The sequence below is a fragment of the Capricornis sumatraensis genome, chromosome 2 (assembly GCF_032405125.1).
Source record: "Capricornis sumatraensis isolate serow.1 chromosome 2, serow.2, whole genome shotgun sequence".
NCBI lineage: Eukaryota > Metazoa > Chordata > Mammalia > Artiodactyla > Bovidae > Capricornis > Capricornis sumatraensis.
The window spans coordinates 43,002,474-43,025,254 of record NC_091070.1 but is presented as its reverse complement, the minus strand read 5'-3'; the positions used below and the strand labels follow the sequence as shown (position 1 = coordinate 43,025,254).

The 22,781-nt window shown below is 37.6% G+C and overlaps 1 protein-coding gene and 1 pseudogene across 1 annotated transcript in view; both read left to right on the top strand.

Moving 5' to 3' along the window:
* Window positions 1-3,711, top strand: part of TRPM7 (transient receptor potential cation channel subfamily M member 7) — a 106,713-nt gene extending 103,002 nt beyond the window's left edge. Inside the window, exon 39 of the mRNA XM_068960950.1 lies at window positions 2,343-3,711. Coding sequence (XP_068817051.1) covers window positions 2,343-2,473 — 131 coding nt within the window. The 3' untranslated portion in view covers window positions 2,474-3,711. The remainder of the gene's footprint in view (window positions 1-2,342) is intronic.
* Window positions 3,712-13,789: 10,078 nt separating this feature from the next.
* On the top strand, window positions 13,790-14,183 carry LOC138095862 (large ribosomal subunit protein mL42 pseudogene; annotated as a pseudogene).
* Window positions 14,184-22,781: the final 8,598 nt, after the last annotated feature.

Sequence of the window (22,781 nt, the reverse complement as noted above, 5' to 3'; positions counted from 1 at the left end):
TCAAAACCTAAAAGCTAGCCAGTTCCTTTTTTCTCTCACTTTTCATAACCAATCTGTCAAATCCTGTCTGCTCAAATTCTGAAATCTCTCTAGAATTTATCAATTTCTTTTCATCGTCATTGCCACTGTTTTGTTTCCTAGATTCTTACCCATTGTCCCCTAAGAAGACTTCATGACAATTGGAATGGTCATTTTAAATAAATTTGATTATGTTACATTCCTCCCTTAAGACTGCTTAATACCTTCGAGTGGATTTTACTGTAATGTGTACTTACCTTTGCTTGTGTCCCCTGAATCAGAGGCCAGCAGACTTTTCTGTAAAAGGCAAAAGAAATAGGGACTTCCCTGCTGGTCCAATGGTGAAGACTCCACATTTCCAATGCAAGGGGTATGGATTCAGTCCCTGGTTGAGGAACTAGGATCCCATATGCTGCATGGGGCAGCCAGGAAAAAAAAAAAGGGCAAAGTATGTATTTTAGGCTTTGTGGGCCATGTGACTTGTGTCACAGCTACCCAGCTCTCCCATTGTAGTACAGAAACGGCCATCAGTTCAGTTCAGTCGCTCAGTCATGTCTGACTCTTTGCGACCCCATGAATCACAGCACACCAGGCCTCCCTGTCCATCACCAACTCCCGGAGTTCACTCAGATTCATGTTCATCAAGTCAGTGATGCCATCCAGCCATCTCATCCTCGGTCGTCCCCTTCTCCTCCTGCCCCCAATCCCTCCCAGCATCAGAGTCTTTTCCAGTGAGTCAAGTCTTCGCATGAGGTGGCCAAAGTATTGGAGTTTCAGCCTTAGCATCATTCTTTCCAAAGAAATCCCAGGGCTGATCTTCAGAATGGACTGGTTGGATCTCCTTGCAGTCCAAGGGACTCTCAAGAGTCTTCTCCAACACCACAGTTCAAAAGCATCAATTCTTCAGCACTCAGCCTTCTTCACAGTCCTACTCTCACATCCATACATGACCACTGGAAAAACCATAGCCTTGACTAGATGGACCTTAGTTGGCAAAGTAATGTCTTTGCTTTTGAATATGCTATCTAGGTTGGTCATAACTTTTCTTCCAAGGAGTAAGCATCTTTTAATTTCATGGCTGCAGTCACCATCTGCAGTGATTTTGGAGCCCCCAAAAATAAAGTCTGACATGGTTTCCACTGTTTGCCCATCTATTTCCCATGAAGTGATGGGACCAGATGCCATGATCTTCGTTTTCTGAATGTTGAGCTTTAAGCCAGCTCTTTCACTCTCCTCTTTCACTTTCATCAAGAGGCTCTTTAGTTCCTCTTCACTTTCTGCCATAAGGGTGGTGTCATCTGCATATCTGAGGTTATTGATAGACAATCTATAAACAAATTTGTATGGCTGCATTCCATTAAAACTATTTACAAAAACAGGGCAGACCAGATTTGGCCCACAGGCTGTAGTTTGACAACTTTTGGTAATTAACTGTTGCGTGACCTCATTTTTTCCTAGTCTTTCCCTACTTGCAAGCCATGCTGCTTCTTGTCATTCTTGGAACACACCAAGTCTATTTCCTTTCTATAGTCTGTAATCAACTTTCTCTCTGCATAGAGTACTCTTCTTCCTGGGACTTTGATAGGTCATTTCTCAATTGATGTTATTGTTCAGTTGCCAAGTTGTCTGACTCTGCAACCGCATGTACTGCAGCACTCTAGGCTTCCCTGTCCCTCACTGTCTCCCAGGATTTGCCCAAGTACATGTCCATTGCATTGGTGATGCCATCCAACCATCTCATCCTCTGTTGCCCACTTCTCCTTCTGCCTTCAATCTTTCCCAGAATCAGGGTCTTTTTCCAGTGAGTTGGCTGTTTATATCAGTTGACCAAAGTATTGGAGCTTCAGCTTCAGTCCTTCCAACGAGTATTCTCAGTATTTCTCAATATTCAAGTCTTTACTCACATGTTATCTCCTGCAGCTCTTCTGCCCAGCCCTGTCTAAAAGAATCACCATATACCATCTCCCACTTGACCCGCTTCACACTGTTTTCTTCAAGGCACTTGTTACTGCTTATAATTCTGTTATTTTTCTGTTTGTTTTCCTTAAGAACATAAGTTCCATTAGAACAGGAATGTTATCTGCCTTGTTCAGTGCTAACATTTCTATACTTACATGAGTTATTAACTCATAGTCAGAACATAATTATTTGTTTAATGACTTCATTTTTATGCATATAAATTTTGTGACTTGAATTTATAACAATATTGTAAAAAATAGATCTGGCATGTTTAGAGGGAAATTGATTTAGGAAATGTTCTTAATTTTCTTTTTCTAAGCAATACTGACTCTTTTTTTCTTTTTTTGTTGGGGTTGTGAATATAGATCTGAAGAGGAATGACTATACACCTGATAAAATAATATTTCCTCAGGATGAGCCTTCTGATTTGACTCTTCAGCCTGGAAATTCCACCAAAGAATCAGAATCAACTAATTCTATTCGTCTGATGTTATAATATTACTGAATCATTGGTTTTGATTACACCTCACAAAAATGTTACTGTGTCACTTTTCTGTTAGGAGGAAATTGTTTGATAATACAGAAGAGTGTGTGCTGAATCTAGCACAGTTAAAAGGTCAATATTCTTTTGGCCCAATTAAACTAGTCAGTCAAGAACTCCCTATATGATACAGCTGGCAGCTGTTAAATTTTAAAGGTAAAGAAAAATTAGTATTTATAACTTTTTAAAGGGCTCTTTTTAACAGAGAATTTCATTTGACTTTGTTCTGATGAGGGTAATAACCCTCTTTGTGTGGTGCAATACCATTAACCAAAGTTAGGTGTCTGCAGATTTTATTGGCAGCTGGTTTACTGCCATTCAGCTAGTGAAATGAAGTCACCCAGTCTTTTGGTTCAATGGCAGTCAGATGTCTTCCTCAATGTGTTTTAGTGTGTTCAGTGATGTCACTAGTGCCCAACTAGATGCTTGTTGGCCATGGGAAAGGAGGCTTGTTATATAATTCCTATATCCTCTACAGGGATATAGGAAGCCCAGGCTGAAAACCATTTTCTAAGAGGGACTTTATGAATCAGGGTTAGGCTCCTATTTAAAAGATAGAGCCAGTTTTTTGTTAAATAGAGCCCAAATTGTGCAAAAGTATAATTTTTTAAAAAAACATTGTTTTCTCAAGACATTGTTAAATAGAAGAAAGCCATGTTAGATTGCTATAACCTAAATATCTGAAAGGAAAAACTTAACTCACTGTTTAAGAGAAGTTCCCATGTGAGAAAAGTTAAAGTGCTTTTTTCCTATCATATATATAGTGACAACTTGGAAGTTACATACTTTTCAAAAGATTTTATTGACCAGTATATCAAATCAGAATGTAAACATGAATTCTTGCATATATTTAAAATTGTGTAGGAACATTTGAACATGAATAATGTTTGTGGTACTTAAGAAATTGAATTGGATTATCATTATGTGATGTTGGGAGATTGCAATGCAACTTTATGCCAATAAAATGTAATTTAACAGCCCCAGATATTGTTGAATGCTCAACAATAAGAAAAGCTTTTCATCTGTCTAAAGTTCTGTGCTTTGATTTTTTTTTTCTTTCTTTTTTTTACCCCTAGGTACTAATTTTAATTTTTATTTGGGAGGGAGCAGTGTAAATCTTATTTGTATTCAGTAGTGTATCTCATAGATACAGACAAGGCAAAAAGAGATAAGCTGTTCAAATAGTGTTTAATATTGATGGGGGGGGAGAAAGAAAATGTATTAAAAATATACTATATACATTTTGTATATCATTAAATCTTTAAAAGAAATTAAATAAATTTATTCTTGTTTACAGATGTTTTACTGAGTTTAATCATTCTGAAAAGTAGTTATTTTCAGTGTTAATTTTTTCACAATATCAGTTTTTTTTTTAATGAACCATCTTGTACACCTGTACTTTCTGATCTCCTGTACAGTGTTTAAAATGATCTTGATTTCTTTCTGTGTCTTTATTTTTGGATCTGTTTCTTGTTATGTCAGAAAACAGGGATATGGGTTCTCTACTTATGTTTATTTTTTGTTGATTATATCCTCATAATAATAACAGTAAGAGAACATATATTTAGTACTTTATATGTATCTGATATTACACTAAATACTTTACATGTATTAACCCATTTAATCCTTAAAACAATCTTATGAAATAGGTGTTATTGTCATCCTGTTATGCTGGTAACAGGATAACAAGGCATGTAATCCTTAAAACAATCTTATGAAATAGGTGTTATTGTCATCCTGTTACGCTGGTAACAGGATAACAAGCACTTGTTATCTCAGATTCTTATACTTAGGAGCAGCACTAGGATTTGAACCCAAACAGGCTTTTATCTACATTCTTCAGCCCCATGGTATATTGACTTTCAAGTATAATGACTACTGATGATTTCTGTACCAATTCCTAGTCACTTTTTGGAAACAAATCTATTCATTAACTTTTTTGACTAATTCTAGAAAGTAACAGTTTATCTGAAAACTGCATTTCTCATTCCAAAGAAGTGTTGTTTTTAGATTACTCAAGTTCATCCTTGTTACTCCATGGTCTGAAAGTGTCATTTGCTTTTATCTCTTTGATACTTCTCAGTCTCATCCTTCTCAAAACGGAACTCCACCTCTTTACCAAGTTACTTCATAAAACATCTTCTGCAAGTGTTCTCTAATAATATGCCTTCCTCAGTGTGGTGGTATATGCGAGCTACTATTATTTTTAAAGTAATGCATATTGATTGTATTGGGACATATAGAAGCAATTTTAAATGTAAACAAAAATATAAAATTACCCTCCTTTTCCACGTTTAAGTTGAACTATGTTGTTTTCATAGTCACCATCTGTCTTTTTACCCCCATTAGACTGTACAATTCGTAAAGGAAAAAAGAGACCCCTAAAATTTTTCACTCCTTTAACACCCCCTCCCTACCTTGTATACTGCTTGCTTTGTGATAGACATCCCATAAAATTATGAGTTTTTAAATGTTTTTCTACAATATCAAAATTTCTCTAGGAAGATAGATCAAAATGATAAAATCTTATGTATTTAAGCAGACAGTCAAGGCAAGAGCACCCAATAAATAGCTGTTATCACTTATAGGATATATCACATTTATTTGCAGGAAGGAGATGTATCTATGAGCAGGGGTTTTTGTGATCCTCCTCATTTATCATATCTGTTCTGATTGTTTCCTAGGTAGTTTTCACACAAAGCATCTGTCTTTGAGGAACCCAGATATTCAGATCTGTCACAATTACCACGTAGTTAAATAAATAACTCAGTAATTAACGTATTAGAGTAAAACTATACAACCACTGTGTGTCTCTCTCAAAATTAGATTGTCTGTGTTACCGACTAAGAGATGTCTTATTTTTGTATTTCCCTTAGAGCCTTGCTGGAGCTTGTAGCAAACAAAATATAGGTACTAAATAAGTACGTGTTGAAGAAGTACCACAGAATATTTTCAACATTAGATGATCTGTGAGCTTTTTCTTAGAAAAAAACCCCAGGTAAGGTTCTGATTCTCTCTAGAATATGTTTTCCTTCTAGGTTTATTGGAATTGCTCAAAGCAGAGTTTCTTCTTGGGGTTCTTGATTCTACTTTAGTGGATATGAGAGGGGCTGGGAGAGGGTATGGTTATTCTTCAGAAAAGTTACAATACATATACCAAATAAATAGCACCTTATTAGTAGGGTACTTTCTTTAGTGCACTGTCCTAACCTACGGTTAGCACTTGCCTGTTTTTTACTTGGAATTTCTGAAGTCCTGGAATTTTATGAAGTCCTCAATTATGGAACTTAACTTTCACTTTGAATGTTTTAGTATATGTTTCTAAAATACCAGAACTATAGTGTCTTCACATCTAAAAATTTAAATTACTTTATATCGGAGAATGTAATCATTCTCAAAACAAATTTTTAAAAATAATTTTCTTGAATCAGGACTCAGATAAGCTTCATATATTACAGTTGCTTGATTTGTCTTTAAATCCTCTTTTAATAAATAGGTTTCTGCTTCCACGTTCTTTTTTTTCCAGTTTATTTTTTGAAGAACCAGCTCTTTTGTTCTAGAAAGTTTGCCACGTAAAAGGTTTTGTTGATTATTTCCGTAGTTGTCATTTTATGTTTCCTGTTTAGTCCATAAACTAGTTGTTACGTATAGAGACTTGATCACATTCAAGATTGATTCTCTGACAAGAATGCTTCACTGGTGGCATTGTGTACTTCCACTAGGAAACACAGGTCTTATTGTCTTTTGGGTGGTCATTGCCTAGATATCTTCAATAGGCCAGTGATTCTCAGTGTGGACCACAGCCCCCATGTGGACCACATTCCCCGTGATACTTTCTTTGGCCTACAAGGTCAAAACTTCTCATAACTGTAAGTTATTATTTGTCTTTTTCAATGTGTTCTAAGTTTTATTGTTGTTACAAAATCGTTGATGGGTAAAAATGCTGCTACCTTAGCATGAATCAAGGAAGTAGCACCAAACTGAACTAGTTGTTTGTTACAGTCTTCACCATCATGCCAGTTTTTTTTTTTAATCCATTTCATTTCAAATGTCACTGATGAAGGAATAAGTTAATTTTTAATTAATTTTGACCTTAAAACATGCCTTTAATATTCTGTGGGGCAAAATGAAAAATAGGCATAAAGTACTGTGCTTCATAAGGAAATGTGATGATTCTTTTAGGGAAAGGCAATTATGCAATTGTGTGAGTTACAAACTGGACTAGTCACTTTTTTCATTGAACATGTCTGCTTGGACGAATAACAGACAAACCAGGGTTCTTCACACTGGGAGTGTTTGGTAGAAAGCTAACAATACTAACTAAAATTTGAGCTTTCAAGAGAAAGTTGAAGTTTTTGAAAACTTGCCTCTTAACATGGTAGCATGACAACATCCTGATACTTTTCCAATAAACTCAGTGCTGATTTAACTATTTATTTTTTATAATGTATAAAGAAATTGTCAACATTTGGATAATCTGCGAAACAATCAATATTCTCCAGATGCTCTCTGCATGGATTACAAAATGGTCCATGAGTGGAAAAGGCAGTAAAACTCTAGCAGGGTAGAAGTTTACAGAAGTCCAGATTCTACACTGCAGCTTATCTTTAGGAAACCACCGTTTGTCCATTTTGGTACTGTTTCAAATACAAATATCCAGGTGTTCAGTCATGGCTGACTGTTTGCAACCCCATGGACTGTAGCCCACTAGGCCTCTCTGTCCATGGAATTTTCCAGGCAAGAATACTGGAGTGGTTTGCCATTTTCTACTCCAGTGAATATCTATGGCTGTCTAAAAAGGCTAATAAAATGTTCCTTCCCATACAAAACTAGACAAATGAAGACAATGTATTGTGGTATATAGATTAATAAAACAGAATTGAGAGTCCAGAAATTTGTGGTAAATTGATTTTCAACAAAGGTGCCAGAGCAGTTTGATGAGGGAAGAATAGACTTTTCATGAAATTGTTTTGGAACAACTAGATACCCACATGCAAAAGAATGAAGTTGAATCCATACCTCACATCATACACAAAAATAAAATGGATTGCAAACCTAAACTTCAGAGCCTAAATCTTGAAACTCTTAGACGAAAATGTAGGGGTAAATTTTTGTGACTTTGTATTAGATGATAGTTTCTTAGATATGACAACCAACAGCAAAGGCAATGAAAGAAAAATGGACAAATTGAGATTCATCAAAATTTATAAAATTTTTGCTTTGAAATACACAATCTGCAGTGAAGAGACAACTGTTATGGTGGGAGAAAATTTTGGCAAGTAATGCATCTGGTAAAGGATTTGTATAAAGAACTTGCAATACAACAATAAAAATACAGCTCATAGGAAAAGGCAGTTTTCATCTTTGGTGTATGTTTATACTCAACAGAAGTGTAAATATCTACACAAAGCCTTGTACACGGATGTTCATAGCAATTACTGATAATAGTCAAAAAGTGGAACAACACACATGTCCATTAGATGAATGGATTAATAAAATATGATATATCTAAAAGTAGAATATTCTCTGCCTATAAAAAGGAAGTATGATATATCCTACAACATCCCTTTCAATTCTGGAGCTACTGTGTATGCACGCAAAATGAAGCTGGATAGACTTGGATTCTTGTTCTGTCACTTACTTCATGATTAACCAACTGATTGAGCAAGCCTCTGTGATAGTGTTTGTCCCATACTGTAAAGATTCAGTGAGTTTACTGCTGCTGCTAGTCAGTCAGTAAGTCATGTCTGATTCTCCAACCCCAGGGACTGTAGCAAACCAGGCCCTGGGGTTCTCCAACACCAAGGACTGTAGCAAACCACCCCCTGGGGTTCTCCAGGCAAGAATACTGGAGTGGGTTGCTATTTCTTTCTTCAGGGGATCTTCCCAACGCAGGGACTGAACCTCCATCTTCTGCATTGGCAGGCAAATTCTTTACCTGAGCCACCCAGGAAAGCCATATACTCAGCAAACGAAAGTACTCAAATAATAGGTTTGTTCATGCTACCTTTTTTCTTAGAAGTTCCAAGAAAGAGAAGAGGGTATGATGGAGAATCAAGAACAGTCTGAGAGTGATTTTTTTCTTTATAAAGGAACTTATTGTCTTGCAGATTCTTTTGTTAGTCTAGTCAAAATAACAGCACATGCTCAAAAAATATATGTGTATGTGTATAATGTGCTCAAAGTGTGTAAATTTTTTCCATATTCATCTCTTAACATTTGAAGCATTTTATGTTACTTTTTAAGAGTGAGAGTAGGAAAAAAAAAAGTTGTCAGAATACAAGTGTAAAACTAAAACATCAAGAAAATTCAAGTAGAGTAACCATACAAGTGCTTGGTCATATACTAGTACAGGGATACAAAAGTCAGAATAACTGTTGTGTGGGAAGAGTTGGAGCCACATAGAATAAATATAAGTAGTTAATAGATGGTGAACTATATATATGAAAGTGAAATGTGTATTTTATTCACTATCAAATACCCAGCACAGTGACTGGCACAAAGTAGATTTACAATAAATATCTTCTAGATTAGTGAATGAGATGTCAGTTCAGTCAGTTCAGTTCAGTTGCTCAGTCATGTCTGACTCTTTGCAACCCCATGAATCACAGCACACCAGGCCTCCCTATCCATCAGCAACTCCTGGAGTTCACTCAAACTCATGCCCATCAAGTCGGTGATGCCATCCAACCATCTCATCCTCTGTCGTCCCCTTCTCCTCCTGCCCCCAGTCCCTCCCAGCATCGGGGTCTTTTCTAATGAGTCAGCTCTTCACATGAGGTGGCCAAAGTACTGGAGTTTTAGCTTCAGCATCATTCCTTCCAAAGAAATCCCAGGGCTGATCTCCTTCAGAATGGACTGGTTGGATCTCCTTGCAGTCCAAGGGACTCTCAAAAATCTTCTCGAACACCACAGTTCAAAAGCATCAATTCTTCGGCACTTAGCTTTCTTCACAGTCCAACTCTCACATCCATACATGACCACTGGAAAAACCATAGCCTTGACTAGACGGACCTTTGTTAGCAAAGTAATGTCTCTGCTTTTGAAAATGCTATCTAGGTTGGTCATAACTTTCTTCCAAGGAGTAAGCATCTTTTAATTTCATGGCTGCAGTCACCATCTGATAGTGACTACTTAATAAAGCATTCCAGATTAAAAGATTAGAAGAGAGAAAATAAGTGAGAAAACTGAATAATTGCATTTTGGTTACTCTGCAAGTAAGAAGCAAAAATAAGTATACAAAGGAAAAAAACATCAGATTAACATAAGAATTTTTTCACCTGTCCTATAGTATTTGGGAGACACAAAGCAATATGAAGACAAAGGGAAGAGTTTGAATCAAGCTATTTAATGGTATTCTCAGAAAATGTACAGTTTTCTTGGAAAATATTAAGGATAAAATCAGAAAAATAAGGTCTAATTCTTGATGCAGTAGTGCATATTCTAATGTTGGAATGATATAGGGCATGGCTCCTGCCCAAGGATGACACAAATTTTGAAGTATTCCACATTTCCCCTCAAGCCTTGGCCATACCTCCGCTCCGCCTGCCCACCCCCACCCCCACCCCGCTGCCCTGGCAGATTTCCATTGCTCCTAGGAGAAGCCCAGCTCCCTCAGGGCTTCTTGGGTCATGGACTTGCCCGCATAATGGCAGCAACCACCACTGAACTAGGGAGAAGCCATTGCTTGCAACTGAGATGTGGTACCCATTCATTTCATGTGTAGCTCTCCAACTAAAGCAACTAGGCACACACACTGCATAGGGCTACTCCCACACAACAATACACCAGGAAGACTGGGATAGGTAAAATTTGATTTCAGAGACAAACAGAGAATTCAAAGCAATATGTTCCAAACAAAAGAGCAAAATAAAATCTCATGGGGAAAACTAATGAAATGAAGGTAAGTAGTTTACCTGATAAAGAGTATAAAGACATGGTCATTAAAATGCTTATTGAACAGAGGATGAGATGGTTGGATGGCATCACCAATGCGATGGATGTGAGTTTGAGTAGGCTCCAGGGTTGGTGATAAACAGGGAAGCCTGGTATGCTGCAGTCCATGGGGTTGCAAAGAGTCAGACACGACTGAGTGACTGAACTAAAGTGAACTCAATGGAGGAACTCAGAGCTTCAACAAAGACTTAGAACATAAAAGAATTAACCAATCAGAACTGAAGAATAAATAGCTGAAATGAAAATTATACACTGGAAGTCATTAATAGCAGATTAGGTGATACAGAAAAATGCACAAGTGACCTGGAAATTATATAGTATGGTGGGAATCACCCAATCAGAACAGAAAAACAAAAATTTAATGATAATTAAAGGGACTTCTGGGACAACATCAAGTGTACTAACGTTCACGTTATAGGGATCTCAGAAGGAGAAATGAGAGAGGAAGGGCTAGAAAATGTATTTAATGAAATTATGACTGAACACTTCGCAAACCCAGAATACCCAGGTCCAGTAAACACAGACTGTCCCAAACAAGATGAACCCAAAGAGACATCAAGAAATACCATAACTAAGGATGGTAGGAATTAAAGAGAATGTTAAAGGCAGCAAGAAAAAAAGAACCACACCTGAGGTATCCCCAGTAAGTTTATCAACTGATACTTCAGCAGAAAAATTGCAGACCAGAAGAGAGTAGCATGATATGTTTAAAGTGGTGAAAGGAAATAATCTACAATCTAGGATACTCTACCCAGCAAGATTATCATTCAGATTTGGAGAGAATATCCCTGACAGTCAAAAACAATGAGTTCATCATCACTAAACTGGCCTTACAAAAATGTTAACAGGGTATTATTATTTTAAGAAAAAAAAAGGCTATAATAAGAAATACAATACATGAAAAATCTCAGTGGCAAGTGCAAATAACAAGGCAATGGATCTGCCAATGAAACAAGCTGATATGAAGATTAAAACACAAAACTAAAATCAACTGTAACTACAATAAAGTGGTCTTCTCTGGTGGTTCAGACGGTAAAAGAATCCACCTGCAATGTGGGAGACCAGAGTTTGATTCTTGGGTTGGGAAGATCCCCTGGAGGAGGGCATGGCAACCCACTCCAGTATTCTTGCCTGGGGAATCCCCTGGACAGAGGAGCCTGGCAAGGCTATATAGTCCATGGAGTTACAAGGAGTTGGAAACAACAAAGCACAGCACAGCAAAAAAATAGTAAATGGATAGACATAAAGATGTAAAATATGACATCAAAAATATAAAATGTGACGGGGAGTGAATTTTAAAATGTTTTGAACTGAAACGACTTAGTTTAAAAAAAGTAGGTGTAGATCAGTATATGTGAAATTCATGATAGGCACAGATCAAAAATCTGAAATACATATGTGAAAATTAAAAAGAGGAAGCCAAACATAACAATAAAAATCATTAAACCACAAAGAAGAGACTAACAAAAAAAAAAAACTACAAAAGTAACCAAAAAAGTAACAAAATGGCAATAAATACTTATCTATCAATAATCACTCTAAATGGACTAAATACTCCAAAAGACACAGTGGCTGATAGGATTTTTAAAATGCTAACCAAGACCCATGTGTATGCTGCCTACAAAAAACTCACTTCAGAGCTAAAAACAGACTGAAAATGAAGATATGGAAAGAATGTTCCATGCAAATGGGAAGAAAAAAAGCTACGGTAGCAGTACTCAAATTAGACAAAGTAGACTTTGAAACAAAGTCTATTTTCTATAATAAAAGATAAAGGGGTCAATACAAGAAGAGGCTATTAATTTGTAAATGTGCATCTGTCAGCACTTAATATAGTAGCATGTAGGTATGTAAAGCAAATATTAAGAGATAGCAAGAAAGAAATTGACAGTAATACAGTAACAGTAGGGGACTTTATCTCCTGATTTATATCAATGGATCATTCAGTCAAAAAATCAATAAGGAAAGATTGGCCTTAAATGACATGTTAGAAGAACTTAACAGACATGTACAAGGTTCAGTTCAGTCACTCAGTCGTGTCCGACTCTTTGTGACCCCATTAATCACAGCATGCCAGGCCTCCCTGTCCATCACCAACTCCCAGAGCCTACCCAAACCCATGTCCATCGAGTTGATGATGCCATCCAGCCGTCTCATCCTCTGTCGTCCCATTCTCCCCCTGCCCCCAACCCCTCCCAGCATAAGGTCTTTTCCAATGAGTCAACTCTTCGCATGAGTTAGCCAAAGTATTGGAGCTTCAGCTTCAGTCCTTCCAGTGAACACCCAGGACTGATCTCCTTTAGAATGGACTGGTTGGATCTCCTTGCAGTCCAAGGGACTCTCAAGAGTCTTCTCCAACACCACAGTTCAAAACCATCAATTCTTCGGCACTCAGCTTTCTTCACAGTCCAACTCTCACATCCATGCATGACTACTGGAAAAACCATAGCCTTGACTAGACGGACCTTTGTTGGCAAAGTAGTGTCTCTGCTTTTGAATATGTTGTCTAGGTTGGTCATAACTTTCCTTCCAAGGAGTAAGCGTCTTTTAATTTCATGGCTGCAGTCACCATCTGCAGTGATTTTGGAGCCCAAGAAAATAAAGTCTGACACTGTTTCCACTGTTTCCCCATCTATTTGCCATGAAGTGATGGAACCAGATGCCATGATCTTAGTTTACTGAATGTTGAGCTTTAAGCCAACTTTTTCACTCTCCTCTTTCACTTTCATCAAGAGGCTTTTTAGTACTTCCTCACTTTCTGCCATAAGGGTGGTGTCATCTGCATATCTGAGGTTATTGATATTTCTCCCAGCAATCTTGACTCCAGCACAAGGTATTCCACCCCAAAATAGCAGAATACACCTTATTTTCAAGTACATGTGGAACCTTCTCCAGAGTAGATTACATGCTAGGCCATAAAACAATTAGCAGTAAATTTAAGAAGACTGAAACTATATTAAGATTCTTTTCCAGTTACAACAGTATAATACTAGAAATCAAGAGAAGGAAAAATGGAAAAGCATACAGAGACTGAACAACTTGTCCCAAAAAAAGAAAGAAGCCAATGGGTTGATGAAGAAATTGAAGGGAAAACAAATACCTTGAGACAAATGAAAATAAAAACACCACTTCCCAAAATCTATAGGAAGCAGCAAAAGCTGTTCTAAGAAGGAAGGTTATATTGATACAGGCTTAACTCAAGACATAAGAAAAATCTCAGAGGCAAGATGGGCTTGCGGTGAGCAGTAGTCAAGAAGCAGATTTTAAAAATAGTTTCTCTTCAAATCATTTCATGCTGATGAGCATCTTGATTCCATGGCAATGGCAGCAGTAAAATGGGCAATGTCAAACAGAACTAGCTTGAAACATATTTTCGCATTGAAAATGGAACCTTATATTGTGTTTGTCATAAATCTACATGATCTTCTCTTCCAGATGACTATAATTGCAAAGTAGACAATTTTGTGACATGTGATGGGAGGATAATACACCCTTCCATGGACATCCCATATGAACACACAGAACCTATGCCTCAGCCAGATCTGTACATAATAATGAAGAAACACATGATCTAGTGCTGAAAACCAAATTAGAAGAAAAAAGGGAACACTGAGCAAGGACCCATGATAGAACAACTTAGCACCATAGATATCCTCATGGACAGAATCATAGACGTTGTAGGAAGCCTAATCCTCCAAAAGACAGGTGATAATGAGGTTTTTAGGATCCAAAGGGAAATGTTATCCTTAATCTCATTTGCCGTTTGAGAAAATACAATTGGGTATGCACATGTGTGTGTGTGTGCTCAGTTGTTTCAGTTGTGTCCAACTCTTTGTAACCCTCTACTGTAGCCAACCAGGCTCCTCTGTCCATGGGATTCTCCAGGCAAGAATGCAGAAGTGGGTTGCCCTACCCTCCTCTGGGGAATCTTCCCAACCCAGGGATCAAACCCAGGTTTCCTGCATTGCAGGCAGATCTTTACCCCTGAGACACCGAGGAAGCACACGATTTGGTATATCACTAATATATAGTAAAATCATAATAAAATGTCTTCACATACAAAAAAGAAAAAAAGAAGTGACCTGATTTAGAACAAGCAAAGCCCAAAGTCAACAGAAAGAAGGAAATAATAAATATCAGAGTGGAAATACATAAAACCGCAAAAAAAAAAAAAAACAACCAAGAGCTAAATTTTTGAGAGGATAAGCAAAATCAATAAACCTTTAGCTAGACTCATTAAGAAAAATGAGAGAGGGCCCAAATAAAATTAGAAATGAAAAAAGTTATTAATGCAACCAATATCACAGATATATAAACGATCATAAGAGAATACTACTAATAGCTATATACCAACAAATTGGACACTCTGGAAAAAGTGAATAAGTTTTTCAAAATATACAATCTTCCAAGACTAAACCAAGAAGGATATAAAAAATTTGAACAGACCAGTTTCTAGTATTAAAATTGAATCAGTAACCAAAAAACTTCTAACAAAAGTCCAGGACTAGAGAGCTTCCCAGAGGAATTCTGCCAAACATTTACAGGATAGTTTATACCTTTCCTCAAAACTATCAAAAAAACTGCAGAGCAGAGAACACTTCAAACTTCTCCTATGAGGCCAGCATTACCCTGTACCAAAACAAAAGACACTTTAAAGAAAATTACAGGCCAATATCCCTAATAAACAGAAATGCAAAAATCCTCTACAAAATAATAGTGAATGAAATTCAACAATACACAAAAAGGATCATACATCAATCATGATTAAGTGAGATTTATTCCAGGGATATAAGAATGGTTCAACATCCATAAGTCAGTCATTATGGTATATCACATTAATAATACCAAGACTAAAAATCACATGATCATCTCAATAGATGCAGGAAAAGAATTTGACAAAATTCAACATCTGTTCATAATTTAAAACTCTTAAGAAAGGTGACATAGAGGAAACATACTTCAACATATTAAAAGCCATTTATAATAAACTTATAGTTAACATTCTCTAAGATCAAGAACAAGAGAAGGATGCCTACTCTCAGCATTTCTATTCAACATGATATTGGAAGTCCTTGCCATTGCAATCAAACAAGGAAAAGGCACTCAAATTGGAAGGGAAGAAATAAAATGGTCACTATTTGGAAATGACATGATAGAATGGAATATTACTCAACCATAAAAAGGATGAAATTTTGCCATTTGCAACAACATGGATAGACCTGGAAAGTATTGTTCTTAGTGAAACTGGTCAGAGAAAGACAAATATGGCATGTTTTCACTTACATGTGGACTAAAAAATAAAACAGACTCACAGATACAGAGAACAAATTAGCCATTGGTTACCAGAGGAGAGAGGGATGGAGGAAAGGACAAGACTGGTTAAGGGAATTAAGAGGTACAAACTATTATTAGATGTAAAATAAGATACAAGGATGTAATAGCACAGGGAACATAGCCAATACTTTATAATAATTTTATATGAGTATAATCTGTAAAATACTATGTCACAGAATTCCCTGGCTGTCCAGTGGTTAGGAGTTGGCAACTTCACTGCCGTGTCCCTGGTTCAGTCCCTGGGCAGGAAACTTAAGATCCCACAAGCTGCTCAGTGTGGCCAAAAACAAATCACTGTGTTCTATGCCTGAAATTAATATGTCAACTACACTTCATTTAAAAAAATGAAATATATGATTGAAATAGGAAGACATGAAATAAAAGATACAGAAGTGAGCAAAAGGTTATGAAGTATACAGGTTTAAATACTTGCTGAGAAGCGTTTATGTGTGACTTAATCTTTTTAAGTAAATTAGAATAAAATTTTTTTAATATGTAAAGAGTATTCAGGGGAAGGTGTAGTAAAGCATATTTATCTCACCTTTTGGGGTAAAGTTATATATTTTAATTTTTGACATTGAAAAATAATTTTAAGTATGAGTAGCCCTTGCTCTCCTGACTTTCACTATATTATCTCAGACACTAGATAAACTAAGTTTTCACACAGACTCATTACAAGCCATCCACAGGTTCAAAACTAAATAGTTTGGGATAATACAGTATCCCTTGGTATTCAAACTTTGGATCCAAATATATTAAGGTAATAAGGGCTACTTGTATATTTGTTGAAATATGTAAAGGAAACATAGAACAAAAAAATAATGTACACCTTCCAGAAAGTTAGAAAAAAAGGAAAAATGGGAGAGGAGAAAAGAGGAAGTTTAAAAATGGGTAATCTATCCTTTCACTCTTCTTTGCTTGGTTCATGTCTTGATGTAACAGTAGCTGTAAGTCTGGGAAGGGAGACTCCCCAGACCACTAAGGACTTGGCAGAGTGTATGCACACACTTGTAAGGGCCAGCTGTGTGCACTCACTGTGTCCAAGTTCTGGCTGAGGCCTCCCTGTCCTGGACTACAGTGAGGATGGATGCTGCGCACAGGGGTCTAAACTGGCTGTAGTGTGAGAATGTGTGTGGACATCTGCTTTGAATGTCCTCAGTCCAAGGTGGGCACAGACATTTGCAAGGACATGGAGGGCACAGTTAGCAAGAGAGACCTGGGGTTTTTGGACTCCTCGCGTGACACAATGTGAGTGGGCATTACTGGCCTCTGTCGGAACGCCTGCAGTCTATCCCAAGTGTGTCACAATTCTACTCCCACACTATTCTATAGACTGTTCTTGGAAAATCCACCAAGCATTCCTATAGTTGCCGACAGCCTTATCCCACCCCCATACTTGAACACTCATTCTCCGGTTAAAAAGCTATGTTACTTATGTTTCTGTAGCAGTTTAGTGAACTTAAAGCAATCTGAGAAAAGAGACACACACAAAAAGTAATCCATCAAAATGAGAAGCAGAAAATAACAGGGAAAGTCTGCTTACTTTCTTCTCTTCTATTATTCATTCACACTTTGATCTAAAAAAAAGCCATAGTTGAGACCAATCTAGTTAGGCTTTATATTGTGGGGCAGCAGTGACTCGACGTTGGGTATCAGAGAAGCAGAGTAAGTAAGGATGGTGTCTGTGTGTAGTGTAATGGGATGGGGATCGGGGGTAGTAGCAGCAACAGGAGATAAGTTGCATCGCAGGGAAGCTGATCAAATAAGGAAACAAAGAGAGGATAATGGGAGCCTGTGATACTGCAGTAGCATGAGTACACCTAGCTCCCAGATCTTGGTTTCTAAATACTATTCTCTTCCAACAGGAACCAGGGCTCTCTGAGAAATGGCTGACTTCAGGACTGGTACAGAGGTAGTACAAGGTAAGTGGAAGATCTTGCTGTGTTAAAAGTAAGAAGGTGCTCCAAGAGTCAAGTGGGTACAGAAGACATTTTGAAGGGTCTCCTGCTGGCTAATCTTGAGACTCTACATCAGAAATAAATGATGATAATAACAGATTCTAGTCCAGTGAATTTTAAAGTAGAAATTTATGAGTCCACAAAGATGAAAACTTTTTAAAAATAAATAAGGAAAAGAGAAAGCTTCTCTTTATAGTAGAGGACCAACTGATGAATGTAGTTGGAATTATGGCATTAGAAAATCACCATTTGGCAACCCCTGTAGTATTTTAAGTCTTCCCTACAAAACACTGATTACATAAAGGAGAAATAACTAGAAATTCTCTGATGGTCCAGTGGTTAGGATTTTGCACTTTAAAACTGCTGTGTTCAGGTTGAATCCCTGGTTAGGGACTTAAGATCCCACAAGCTACACAGTGCAGCCAAAAAAAAAAAAAAAAAAAGGAAAAGTAACTATGATAGAGAAACCTGGCAGGCCCTACTTTATTTGAGTGATTTAGAGTTAACATTGCCAGTGTTGGGACAGATCAAAATTGTGTTGCACCTAATATCTAATGTGAGGCAGTAAGAAAACATTATCACCTCTGTGATATTTGTATGTTACAAATGCATGAAGTGAATCTGATCATGAGGAAAATCAGACAAACCCAGATTGAGGGATATTCTTCAAAATACCTGGCCAGTAATCTTAAGAAGTGTAAATTCTTGAAAGTCAAGGAGATTTATAAGACTTGTTTCAGGTTGAAGGATCCTAAAGAGACTGAACTGAACTGAACTGAAAGAGACTTGACAACAAAATGAAATATGTGATCCCAGCTAAGCCATCCCTGGACTCTGACCTACAGAAACTGAGATAGTAAATAGATCCTGTTTTAAACCACTAAGTTTTTGGTAATTTGTGACATGGTAAAGAATACTAATCTATAGGTGATTTTACTCGGGACATAGGTACAAAAATCTTGAACAAAAGATTAGCAGACAGAACCCAGCGATTCATGAAGATGATACTATGTCACAAATAAGATAGCTTTCTCTGAAATGTCATGTCCTCCTTCAGGGGATCTTCCCAACCCAGGGATCGAACCCAGGTCTCCTGCATTGCAGGCAGATTCTTTACTGTCTGAGCCACCAGGGAAGCCCAAGAAATAGAAAGTGAGTTTAACGTATGACCATCATCAATAATTAACCACCATAACAGAATAAAGAAGATAGAATCTCATTATTACCACAAAAGATACAGAAAAACCCCATCACACTCACAATCCATTTGTGATTGCTACTCTCAAAAAACAAATTATGCCTTTAGTAAGTATTATTTTTAATGATGAATTATTTAATACTTTTCCTCAGTTCAGTAATGAGCTGTGGATACCTACTATCTCACATTTATTCAGCATTTTATGAGGTGCTAGCTAGTTTGAAAGATAAATAAAATGCATAAGAATTGAAAGGAAAGAAATCCAAATAACCTATATAGTAATAAAAATTACACTAAACTTTAGAAAGCTTCCTGGATACAAGATCAATATGTGAATATGAAGTTTGTTTTTATCTTCCAGTATCAAATATAAAGTGAAATTTTTCACCAGACTACATTGATGAGGAGAAACAAGGTCTTGGGAGAAATTCATCTATAAAAGGAACAGTATGATAGCATTCAAGTCCTCCAGAACCACCACTGTGGTGACTTCAAGAAACTCATCTGTAAATAGACTGCAAAGTTCAAATAACTGCAAGAGTTAGCCTCTCTAGTTGCCAGGATCCCTTATTCAGGTGTCATAAATGATGCCTGAATTCTTAATGTCTTAATGTATTCCAAATGTCTTTGTGTAGCCTGAACATAAATATAAAGGTATATATTAATGTACAAATATCTATTTAGATAGATAGATAACCATTAAGATATACTACAGGCAACTCTTAAGTATCTTTTTGACTTAGTGGTAATGTATCTTGGCGATAAATCCAGATGACAAGTATATCTACTACATTATTAATTTGTAACTGTCAAACTGTTTAGTTTGACATAATTCAAGCTTACAGAAGAATTGCAAGAAGAGTACAATGAACTGTAGTATACCTTCTCTCAGATTCACCAGTTGTAGGCATTTGGGCTACATTTGCTTCATATTTGCTTTCAGTTCAGTTCAGTCGCTCAGTCGTCTCCGACTCTTTGTGACCCCATGAATCGCCGCAAGCCAGGCCTCCCTGTCGATTACCATCTCCTGGAGTTCACTCAGACTCACGTCCATCGAGTCGGTGATGCCATCCAGCCATCTCATCCTCTGTAGTCCCCTTCTCCTCCTGCCCCCAATCCCTCCCAGCATCAGAGTCTATTCCAGTGAGTCAACTCTTCCCATGAGGTGGCCAAAGTACTGGAGCTTCAGCTTTAGCATCATTCCTTTCAAAGAAATCCCAGGGCTGATCTCCTTCAGAATGGACTGGTTGGATCTCCTTGCAGTCCAAGGGACTCTCAAGAGTCTTCTCCAACACCACAGTTCAAAACCATCAATTCTTCGGCACTCAGCCTTCTTCACAGTCCAACTCTCACATCCATACATGACCACTGGAAAAACCATAGCCTTGACTAGACAGACCTTTGTTGGCAAAGTAATGTCTCTGCTTTTGAAAATACTATCTAGGTTGGTCATAACTTTTCTTCCAAGGAGCAAGCGTCTTTTAATTTCATGGCTGCAGTCACCATCTGCAGTGGAGCCCAAAAAAATAAAGTCTGACACTGTTTCTACTGTTTCCCCATCTATTTCCCATGAAGTGATGGGACCAGATGGCATGATCTTCGTTTTCTGAATGTTGAGCTTTAAGCCAACTTTTTCACTTTCCTCTTTCACTTTCATCAAGAGGCTTTTTAGCTTCTCTTCACTTTCTGCCATAAAGGGTGGTGTCATCTGCATATCTGAGGTTATTGATATTTCTGCCGGCAGTCTTGATTTCAGCTTGTGTTTCTTCCAGTCCAGCGTTTCTCATGATGTACTCTGCATAGAAGTTAAATAAGCAGGGTGACAATATACAGCCTTGACGTACTCCTTTTCCTATTTGGAACCAGTCTGTTGTTCCATGTCCAGTTCTAAGTGTTGCTTCCTGACCTGCATACAGATTTCTCAAGAGGCAGGTTAAGTGGTCTGGTATTCCCATCTCTTTCAGAATTTTCCACAGTTGATTGTGATCCACACAGTCAAAGGCTTTGGCATAGTCAATAAAGCAGAAATAGATGTTTTTCTGGAACTCTTGCTTTTTTGATGATCCAGCGGATGTTGGCAATTTGATCTCTGGTTCCTCTGCCTTTTCTAAAACCAGCTTGAACATCAGGAAGTTCACAGTTCACGTATTGCTGAAGCCTGGCTTGGAGAATTTTGAGCATTACTTTCCTAGCATGTGAGATGAGTGCAATTATGCGGTAGTTTGAGCATTCTTTGGCATTGCCTTTCTTTGGAATTGGAATGAAAACTGACCTTTTCCAGTCCTATGGCCACTGCTGAGTTTTCTAAATTTGCTGGCATATTGAGTGCAGCACTTTCACAGCATCATCTTTCAGGATTTGAAATAGCTCAACTGGAATTCCATCACTCCACTAGCTTTGTTCATAGTGATGCTTTCTAAGGCCCACTTGACTTCACATTCCAGGATTTCTGGCTCTAGGTGAGTGATCATACCATTGTGATTATCTGGGTCGTGAAGATCTTTTTTGTACAGTTCTTCTGTGTATTCTTGCCATCTCTTCTTAATATCTTCTGCTTCTGTTAGGTCCATACCATTTCTGTCCTTTATCAAGCCCATCCTTGCATGAAATGTTCCCTTGGTATCTCTGATTTTCTTGAAGAGATCTCTAGTCTTTCCCATTCTGTTGTTTTCCTCTATTTCTTTGCATTGGTCGCTGAAGAAGGCCTTCTTATCTCTTGCTATTCTTTGGAACTCTGCATTCAGATGCTTCTATCTTTCCTTTTCTCCTTTGCTTTTCTCCTCTCTTCTTTTCACAGCTATTTGTAAGGCCTCCCCAGACAGCCATTTTGCTTTTTTGCATTTCTTTTCCATGGGGATGGTCTTGATCCCTGTCTCCTGTACAATGTCACGAACCTCATTCCATAGTTCATCAGGCACTCTATCTATCAGATCTAGGCCCTTAAATCTATTTCTCACTTCCACTGTATAATCATAACGGATTTGATTTAGGTCCTACCTGAATGGTCTAGCAGTTTTCCCTACTTTCTTCAATTTGAGTCTGAATTTGGTAATAAGGAGCTCATGATCTGAGCCACAGTCAGCTCCTGGTCTTGTTTTTGTTGACTGTATAGAGCTTCTCCATCTTTGGCTGCAAAGAATATAATCAATCTGATTTTGGTGTTGACCATCTGGTGATGTCCATGTGTAGAGTCTTCTCTTGTGTTGTTGGAAGAGGGTGTTTGCTATGACCAGTGCATTTTCTTGGCAAAACTCTATTAGTCTTTGCCCTGCTTCATTCCGCATTCCAAGGCCAAATTTGCCGGTTACTCCAGGTGTTTCTTGACTTCCTACTTTTGCATTCCAGTCCCCTAAAATGAAAAGGAGATCTTTTTGGGGTGTTAGTTCTAAAAGGTCTTGTAGGTCTTCATAAAACCGTTCAACTTCAGTTTCTTGAGCATTACTGGTTGGGGCATAGACTTGGATAACTGTGATATTGAATGGTTTGCCTTGGAGATGAACAGAGATCATTCTGTCGTTTCTGAGATTGCATCCAAGTACTGCATTTCGGACTCTTGTTGACCTCATATGATGGCTACTCCATTTCTTCTGAGGGATTCCTGCCCGCAGTAGTAGATATAATGGTCATCTGAGTTAAATTCACCCATTCCAGTCCGTTTTAGTTCGCTGATTCCTAGAATGTCGATGTTCATCCTTGCCATCTCCTGTTTGACCACTTCCAATTTGCCTTGACTCATGGACCTGACATTCCAGGTTCCTATGCAATATTGCTCTTTATAGCATCAGATCTTGCTTCTATCACCAGTCACACCCACATC